The following is a 9,347-nucleotide window of genomic DNA, read 5'->3' as shown; positions in this document are numbered from 1 at the left end:
GTCCGTCCTGAGTCCGTCCTGAGTCTGGGGCCGTCCTGAGTCTGGAGCCGTCCTGAGTCTGTCCTGAGTCCAGGGGCCGTCCTGAGTCCATCCTGAGTCTGGGGCCGTCCTGAGTCCGTCCTGAGTCCGTCCTGAGTCTGGGGGCCGTCCTGAGCCCGTCCTGAGTCCGTCCTGAGTCTGGGGGCCGTCCTGAGTCCGTCCTGAGTCCAGGGGCCGTCCTGAGCCCGTCCTGAGTCCGTCCTGAGTCTGGGGGCCGTCCTGAGTCCGTCCTGAGTCTGGGGGCCGTCCTGAGTCCGTCCTGAGTCTGGGGCCGTCCTGAGTCTGGAGCCGTCCTGAGTCTGTCCTGAGTCCAGGGGCCGTCCTGAGTCCATCCTGAGTCTGGGGCCGTCCTGAGTCCGTCCTGAGTCCGTCCTGAGTCTGGGGGCCGTCCTGAGCCCGTCCTGAGTCCGTCCTGAGTCTGGGGGCCGTCCTGAGTCCGTCCTGAGTCTGGGGGCCGTCCTGAGCCCGTCCTGAGTCCGTCCTGAGTCTGGGGGCCGTCCTGAGCCCGTCCTGAGTCCGTCCTGAGTCTGGGGGCCGTCCTGAGTCCGTCCTGAGTCCAGGGGCCGTCCTGAGCCCGTCCTGAGTCCGTCCTGAGTCTGGGGGCCGTCCTGAGTCCGTCCTGAGTCTGGGGGCCGTCCTGAGTCCGTCCTGAGTCTGGGGCCGTCCTGAGTCTGGAGCCGTCCTGAGTCTGTCCTGAGTCCAGGGGCCGTCCTGAGTCCATCCTGAGTCTGGGGCCGTCCTGAGTCCGTCCTGAGTCCGTCCTGAGTCTGGGGGCCGTCCTGAGCCCGTCCTGAGTCCGTCCTGAGTCTGGGGGCCGTCCTGAGTCCGTCCTGAGTCTGGGGGCCGTCCTGAGCCCGTCCTGAGTCCGTCCTGAGTCTGGGGGCCGTCCTGAGTCCGTCCTGAGTCTGGGGGCCGTCCTGAGTCCGTCCTGAGTCTGGGGGCCGTCCTGAGTCCGTCCTGAGTCTGGGGGCCGTCCTGAGTCTGTCCTGAGTCCGAGGCGTCCTTAGTCCGTCCTGAGTCCGAGGCGTCCTGAGTCCGTCCTGAGTCCGTCCTGAGTCTGGGGGCCGTCCTGAGCCCGTCCTGAGTCCGTCCTGAGTCTGGGGGCCGTCCTGAGTCTGTCCTGAGTCTGGGGCCGTCCTGAGCCCGTCCTGAGTCTGGGGGCCGTCCTGAGTCCGTCCTGAGTCCGAGGCGTCCTGAGTCCGTCCTGAGTCCGTCCTGAGTCCGCAGGCTGGGTTAGCTACCCTGAGGCTGTGGAAGGGTCAGGGAGTGGAGAGGCAGTGACCAGCCCGGGCCCACCTGGAGCCCTGGGATGGGGCACGGGCAGCAAGAGCTGGCCAGGCTGGCTTCCTGCCCAGGGGGAGTGCTGTCTGCAGGTGCCAGGGTGTCCGTGGGATCAGGACGCACGGGGCTGTCGGTGTCGTGGTCTCAGCATCCATTATGTGCAAGTGGGCCGGGGAGCGGCTGTCAGTGGGATGCCTTTGTCTGAAAGGAAGCGGATGCATCGGTAGCCTCCCACCCCTTGTGCCTCAGTTTCCGTGGAAAACATCGGCTTGGGGGGTGTTAACGGACCCTGGCAATGAGACCCACAGGCTCTCCATCAATTCTGGAAGCCCCAGTTCTCAGTGGGGGGTGGAGAGTGGTAAGGGGGAGGGCCCAGAGCCTGTTCCATTGAAGCCTTGGTCCTTTTTTCTCCCATGTTGGCGAGGGGGGATGGAGAGGCGACGGGCTAAAGGCCCAGGCCCAGGGCCTGATGACTCTGCTGGGCAAGCCCAGGCAGGCCAGCTCAGCGGGGAGTCGGGGTTCTGGCTGACCTGGGCACACAGGAAGCCTTTGTATGCCAGGGGGAGGATCCCAAGGCGGGGAACTCTCATCTTTCCTGGGAGGTCTGCTGCTTTCCCTGTTATGGGCTACTGGAGGGGCTTTGCCATCATCAGAGGGGCCACTTATACCTGGGCTTTGCAGTGAAAGACTTTCTGCCCCTATTCTCTTCTGGAGATGAGTTCGCCAGTTCACCTGGCCTTGTAGGCAGTTCTGTACAAATCCCAGAGCTCAAGTCCTGCAGAGAGGCTTAGGAGGTGGAGGAGGGGATGTTCCAGCCTGAGTACCTCACTCCCTCTCCACTCTCCAAAGCTCAGCTTTCCCATAGGAAAAGGCATATGTATGTGTGTGTGTGTGTGTTATGTGTGTGGGAGATTTCCTGCTCCTCAAGGCCCTAGTTAGTAGAGACCCCTCCCTCCCTCCCCAAATAGGAAAAAAAAAACCAATCCCCAAAACACTTTTCAGACGAAGCCCAGAACCCTTCCCCACCTTTACTACCCCTTAAAAGAAAAGGGCGGTATCTGTTTTCAGTTCTTTTATTGTAAATAACTTTCCATGAAAAAGGTTAAATTGTCCCCGATGGGTAAGTGTGGGGCTGCTGTCCACTGGGACCCAGGCTGGGACAGGGCCCCTGCAACAGCCCCATCTCTGGGGAGCTGTAGGGACCCTCCCCTCCCCCACACCCAATTCCTATACCCCAGCCCTCGGAGCTCTAGTTCGTGACTCCACTGGGTCAGGGGGTCCCATTCCCAGTTAAATCAGCCTATTCTCTCTTAGCTACAGCTACAATCACTACATTAGTCTGCTCCCCAGCCCTGCAGCTCAGCTGCCCCCAACGTCCCCCAGGAAGGGGGGACTTGCCTGTTTATCCCAAATGCCTCCTGGACAGGGTTCAAGCCTCTGATTCAGAAAAGTCTACGATCTGTACCCTTTGTCCTGCCTCAAAGATTTGGGGCCCAAATTAAAAAGGAGGCCACCACTGGACCCCACTAGCCTCGGAGAGTCTATATCTCTTTCCCTCTCAGTCCAAGAACCGCCCCCTTTCCCCTTATTCTGGCTCCATGGTTCATGGCCTCTCCTTGCATACTAGCCTTCTCTCTGCTCTGAAGTCACATCCCCAAGCCTTGCCTGGGAGAAGCCTTCAGGGATTTAATTTGCTTTCAGCTAATTAGCATCTTGTTGTACCTGGGAACTTTCCCTGGATAGAGACCTGGGGAAGAGGGCAAGAGACAGAGGCAGAGATGCACACGGAGAAAGAGAGGTGGCAGAGGGGCCATTCAGGCCTCAGGGCCTGCTTGCTGGAGGCAGCGGGATACCTGGGTACAGCAACACTGTGTGTAGGGGATTCCTGGTCCCTCCGAGTTCTCATTGGGCTTGGGTCCCAGGGGCAACCTTGCTGTAGGGGCAGCAGGGGTCTGAAAGTTGTCCCGCCCTCAGAAGCCCCGTCCAGCCCCTGCCTGGGAGGAGGAGGCACGTCCTTGAGGCTCCTGTTTTGGGGGAGTTATGTCCAGAGGTGTGGGGAGGGGGGGTCCCAGCCTTTTTACAAGAAGGCACCCACACTGGCCCACTCGTTCAGGTCGACAGCTAGGGTGGCATCCCCAGCCTCAAAGAGGGGCTCGGGGGGCAGGCAGCTCCCGTGGCTCTCATCCCAGGGATGTTGCAGGAAGGAGGTGGCCAAGAAGGTCTCATCAAAGTCCAGTCCATCGGTGGCTGGCTCAGTCGAGGGGCCCCAGGTGGCAGGGCAGTCGATGTGGTGCCCGTGGACCGTCAGGTCGACGTTGCTGCGGTTGGCTGGGCTCAGAGGCGGGCTCAGATCCAGGGCCTCCAGGGCGCCCAGCTCCCCACCCAGCGTGCCGGCATCAAAGATGGCCTCCCAGTCGAAGTCTCCCTTGAGAGGCTCCAGCTCCCCCTGCTCCTCCTGGCTCAGCAGAGTGGTGCTGGTGGGCCGGGGCGCCTTGGCTACCCGCTTGGGCAGGGGCTGCTTGCGCTTGTGCCCGGGCCGCACCTCACCTGCCCCCCAGCCCGTCTCGCCGCCCGTGGCCTCCTCGAACTCTCTCAACAGCTGCTGGGCCTCGGGGTTGACAGCCAGGGGCGCGGCCCAGGTGCCTGGCTCAGGCTCTTGGGGGGTTTGGCGGGCAAAGGCCGGGTGGATATGGACAGGGGGCAGCCGCCGCTTCTTGAAGGCACCGCTCAGTAGCCGCTCTGCGTACTGGGGGTCAATGCGCCAGAAGCCACCCTTGCCTGGCTCATCCTTCTCCCGAGGCACTTTGATGAAGCACTTGTTCAGGGACAGGTTGTGGCGGATGGAATTCTGGGCAGAGAGAGAAGGGTTAAGGGTCAATGGAGGAGGAAAGGGAGCCAGACCCGTGTGGGCCCGGGAGAGCCAGGGGAGGGGAGTGGACACCTTTCCTTTGTGCTGTGGGCTCCAGAAGGCCGCAGATCCAGGGAAGGGGAGCCCTCTGGCTTGACTCACTGGCTCCCAGCTCCCAGACCCCAGCTGTGGGACATTGGGAGCTGGGACACTGTTGGGGGCTTTTGTTTCCTGTTGCTGGGATATCTGCCTGCTCAGCCATCTGAGCTCTGAGCCACAGGGTGGCTCTGAGTGCCACCCGCCTCCAATCCCACTCCCTCCCTCCCCCCCCCCTTGTCGGCCCTTGGCCAAAACCTTCAGCTCCCCCAGGGCCTGGACATGCTGTCACCCTCTGCCTCGGGCTGGCAGGACTACTGCTGTTTATGGAGCTTGGAGGCTGGGAGAATGAAGACATAGCTGCTCTACAGACAGTGTGTGAGCATATATGAGGGGAGGGGTGGAGGCAAGGCCAGGACCCAGGAACTTAACACTATTTGCTATGAGGCTGGCCCAGGGCCTTAGCTTCCACAACCCTTTCTCTCCCACCCACCAGCCTCAGTTGATTATTATCCAGCTAGAAACATAGCTCTCATTCTTGGTGCCCCAAGCCTCTCCAGGGAATAGAGTTGGGGCTCTGCCCTTCCACCTCCCCCATCCTGTTAAAGCTTCGTTTCTTTAGAGAGCAATCTCCTGGAAGTCAGGGTTCAAACTACAGCCAAATGGGAATGACTTGGGAGTAGGTATTTCTTGTTTGCCTCCCATCACTCCCACTCACCTCCTTTACTCATCTACTTTCTCCCAGACTTGGGAATGTCAACATTGCTTTTGAGGACCTTGTGTGGGTGGGGGGGAAGGGATTGGGTTCTTTTGGAACCTTGCATCTAAGGCTCTAATCTTTCTGCTGAGAGTCTATGGTTCCCCCCCTCCATAGAGCTGATCAGGTGTGTCCCTTAAATCATGGTAATCCATTTAGGGAAGCAGGATCTGGGCTCTGCCTCTGTTGGAAAGTGGGATGTCACATCCCCGAGAATCTCAGAGACGGAGGGAACTCAGAAGCCACCTATTTCCACAGGAGAGCCCCACTCCCAAACCCCCAGACAAGTAGCAGGACTCATCTAGTTTACATCTGAACACCTCCAATGCCAGGGAAACTCACTACTACCCTTTAAAGCCAGCTCATTCCATTTTCTGACAGTGGGTGAACATTGCCGTCCTGGCAAGGCTGTTTACAGGCCAAGGCCCCTTGGCTGTGCTATGTCAAGTTCCAGAGCCTTGGAACAGTTAATAAGAGTCACAGGCAGGATCCCCTGTGGGGAGCATCTGGCCCAGGTAATTGCCCCCCCAGGGAGAGTAGGAAGAGAGAAAGGGGAGGAGCTGAGTCAGGAAACTGGGGAGAGGCCTGGGGGGGGGGGTCTGCAGCTACAGGAAGAGCACACACACATTCACACAGCCAGGAAGGGTGCATACACATACATCCCAGAAAAGAGTCATAGCTGCTTGTCACACCTGAACAAACAACCTTGGCCAAGAGAAGCTTGTCAAATTCAGAATGGGGATAGGGGAAAGGGAGTGGACAAAAAGCTGTTGGTTAGGACTGGGGATTCTTCAATCTCAGGGTTTAAGTTCTTGGAATCCTCAGACACTCATGTGACCTTGAAACAAGGTTCTAGGGCCTTGGACAAAACTTCTGTCCATCTTGGAATAATCCTCCCTGAGGCCCCCTCCATCCATTCCTCCTCCCACCCAACTCTTCTTACTAAACACATCAAGCGACTGGGCAAAGTTCACACTTCCCATGTTGTCTAAGGAGGCACTGTTTGGGGGTATGTTTCTTCTTCTGGTCCAATTTCCCTACCACTAACACCCACGCAGGACCATAATGTTCCTAGTTCTGATCCGTGGGCAAACCGACCTTCCAAACATCTGGAGCAAAGCTCCAAGCCCAACTCAGATAACTGCGGGATGACTGCACACTCCAAGGTGTCCTAACTAGGAGGAAGAAGGGCCCCACGTACACTCTCCTGCCCGCTCTGAATTCGGGGAAGAGGAGGGAGGGGGTGCCGGAGGAAGGATGGAGGCTGAGTTGGGTCTAGTCCCTGGCACGGAGGAGAATGGGGGAGGGGATGGTCCCTGCCTGCGTGCCCTCCCCTACCTGCCATGTGGGGTCAGCATGGCGGAAGTAGCAGAAGTTATCAGTGATCCACTTGTAGATGGCGGAAAGCGTGATCTTGGTTGCCTTGCTGGCCTGCATGGCCATGCAAATGAGCGTGGCGTAGGAGTAGGGTGGCTTCACGTGGGGGTTGGTGGCATAGTCCACGTCGTCGGGGGGTGGGGCCTGCAGCCCAGCAGGAGCGCTCCGAGAAGTGCAGGAGGAGGTGGGCTTGCCTGGGGTGTGTGGCTGTCCCAGGCAGGCGGGATCTGCAGCCAGGGGTGAGCCAGGGGCTGCTGAGCCTGGCACCTGGTGGTAGCCATGGGGGTCAGGACCCCCAGGGGGCAGGGAAGGGGCCTTGGCGTTGAGGATGGAGAATTCCTGCAGCCACTGTAGGCTAGTCAGGCTGTCATCCAGGCCGCTGGGTTCCTCCAGACCCCCCTCCTCCACCACCCCCGCTCCGGAGAGACGCAGCCAATTCTCTGCCATGTCTGGGGGGCCTCCCCGCGGGTGGGCTCAACATCCAAGTGCTGAGCTCGGGCCGGTTCTCCTGAGTCCTCTGGCCCAGTGACCGCAGCTCCGCTTACAGGGTCTCCTGGGTGGCGGTGGCGGTGCTTGGATCCATCTCGAGGCTGCCTCCAGGAAACACGTCGGGGCCAGTCAAGCCTGGGAAGTGGGTGGGTTGGGGGGAACAGAGCTAAGGGAACGTACTATCCCTTCACCCCAGGGGAGAGGCAGGAACCAAGCTCGGGGGAGGCGTGGGTTTTTGTTAAATCGCCCAGTCAGGGTGGTACGAAAGTCGGGAGTGGGGTTGGGGGCGGGGGGGCAGGACTAGAGGAGGATCTCCGATGTCTCGAGCTGAGATAAAAAAGGCGAGACAGGGAGCACGTCGGGTCCGGGATGAGTCCAGCCCCAACTTCGGAAAGCCCACCCCGTTTTTCTCGCCTTCTCTTTTCTGCCCAGAAACGCTCTAAGGTGGACTTTCCTAGCCCAAAAAGTTCGGGGGCAGGCAGTCCGGGCCTCCTGAGCTTTCCCGCTCTCCTAGAAGAACGGGGCATCCAGTGGGTTCTCCCACAAACCACAGCAGAAATGGTGGAGAGGGGAACAGGGAGCCAGGTCTACAGGGAGGGAGGGCGGAAAAATGAGAAATCAAGACGGGAGAAGCCACAGGGACAGCTAAGGACTGGAGCAGAGGCAGCCGGGAGTACTTGATCCCCCAAACCCGTGGGGGCGTCAGCTCGTGAGACGAGGAAGCCTGCTCAGGACTGGCTGCCCCCTCTGGCCCCTGCCCCAGTCCTCCCCCCCGCCTTCTTCCCTCTTTATTTTTTCCCTCCCCGCTCCCGCCCCTTACCTGGCTCAGAGCGCGGCCCCGGCCCGAGGAAGGTTCTGGAAGGAAAGGGCCCCCCCCCACCCCGCCCCCCACCACTCTCCGCCCCCAGCTCGTGGCCCCGCCAGCGCCCCTCGTCCCACCCCCCCCTCCCGGCTGCGCTTCTCTGAGCACTGGCGGCCCTGGGACCGGCATTAAGTAGCTGCTCGGGAAGGCTTCTCTCGCTACCATGGCGACGCCCCACCCCCATAAACAGCTTCTGCCTCGGCCATTGGTCCGCGCGTCTCCAAGGAGACGGCGGGCACTTGCCACTCTCAACCCCGCTAACTCGCTTCGAACTCCGTACTTCTCCGCGGTCCTCACCCCGCCCCCTCGCTCCCGGCATTCCCGCGCCCAGCTCTGTGGGCCCCGCGCTGAGAGCTGGAGACCCGCGCAGCTCCCAGCTCCCCGCCTGTATTCCCGGGAGGCCGCTCTACCATTTCGCTGGTTGCCCCCTGTCCCCGCCCTGCTTGACTGGAGGTTGATGAACTCAGAACTACGTGAGGCTCCCTGGGATTGAGCTCTGGGCGCGGGCTCGGGGTCTCCTCTGGGTTGTGCGGTACACTCGGTTAAGTCCCCTGAGCCGCTTGCAGCTCCCTCGGTTCTCTTTCCGGTCCCCAGTCCCTGATTCCCAGCGCCATCCACGGTCGCTGGCATGTCCGTCCGGCCGTCCGATGCCCCCGCCCAGGAACCAAGCAAATGAGAGAACAGACCGCAGTCGAGCTCAGGGGCATCATCCTTTTGCCTCGGCCAAGCAATTAGGGAAAGGCACTTTTCACCTTCTCTCCATCCCCCTCTCCTAATATATCAGTGGGAAGGGGGCACAGGACGGCAAACCGCCTAGAGCAAGGTGAGAAATTCCAGTGTACCTGTAACAGTTCCCTAACTTTGGGCAAAGAGGAGCTCCCTCTTTCCTCCATTCCTCTGGCCTCGCTCTCGTCCCCAATGTTCCTGCTGTTTAATTATTGAAGGCCTCAGTGTGCTTAGAAGCTCTCTAGTTTGCCTTAGCAGAATCAAGCGTTGGGGAGGGGAGTTCATCACACAGGCCTGTACAGGGAGAACTGGGGTCATCTGGGGGAGGGAAAGAGACGCTGTTGCCCAGGAAGTTGATGTGGAAGCTCTGGGAAAGGCATGTCAACTCCCACCAAGAAGCATTCCCTCCCCTCTCCACCTTGACCTCTTACTCTTCCACATCTCCTACCTCCAGGGAACCTCTTTAATAACCTCAGGGCATTTTGGAGAAAGCAGTACAAAATCTCTCACAAGCAGGCCACATTCTCAGTCACCAGCTGCCTCTTCCTCTTGTAAACAGTTTTATTCACTTTTGAGAACCATGCAGCAATCCATAAACATTGCTTTGTTGAGGTGGCACCTGCAGCATACCTATGTGTGCCCCCGAAGGGGACACACTGTCCCCAACAGTAAGCACACAAATACACACACACACACACACACACACACACACACACACACACACAAAGTGTGCAAAATATCCAGGAAACATCATCCACTTTTGCACCAGGCCCAGCATCACTTTGAAATAAGATACTTTGTTTGTTATGAAAAGTGCTCCACATGCACTAAAAGCTCCCAGAATGGTGGGGATTCCAGGTGGAATAGAACTA

At 59.5% G+C, this 9,347-nt stretch overlaps 1 protein-coding gene across 2 annotated transcripts; it reads right to left on the bottom strand.

Moving 5' to 3' along the window:
* Positions 1–2,377: 2,377 nt before the first annotated feature.
* FOXJ1 (forkhead box J1) lies at positions 2,378–7,792 on the bottom strand. 2 transcript variants are annotated; one of them, XM_051995022.1, is made up of 3 exons: positions 7,708–7,792; positions 6,360–7,022; positions 2,378–4,168 (listed from the first exon to the last, which is right to left on the bottom strand). In XM_051995022.1, exons 2-3 carry the CDS (start codon positions 6,843–6,845, stop codon positions 3,398–3,400), a joined length of 1,257 nt encoding a protein of 418 aa, XP_051850982.1. In that variant the 5' UTR covers positions 6,846–7,022; positions 7,708–7,792; the 3' UTR covers positions 2,378–3,397. The 2 variants fall into 2 exon arrangements, with proteins under 2 accessions (XP_051850982.1, XP_051850984.1); XM_051995024.1 differs by having other exon boundaries at positions 6,360–6,988; positions 7,708–7,734.
* Between the last annotated feature and the right edge of the window lie 1,555 nt (positions 7,793–9,347).

Source organism: Antechinus flavipes, chromosome 4 (genome assembly GCF_016432865.1).
Source record: "Antechinus flavipes isolate AdamAnt ecotype Samford, QLD, Australia chromosome 4, AdamAnt_v2, whole genome shotgun sequence".
Lineage (NCBI taxonomy): Eukaryota > Metazoa > Chordata > Mammalia > Dasyuromorphia > Dasyuridae > Antechinus > Antechinus flavipes.
This window is presented reverse-complemented; position numbering and strand designations above follow the sequence as displayed.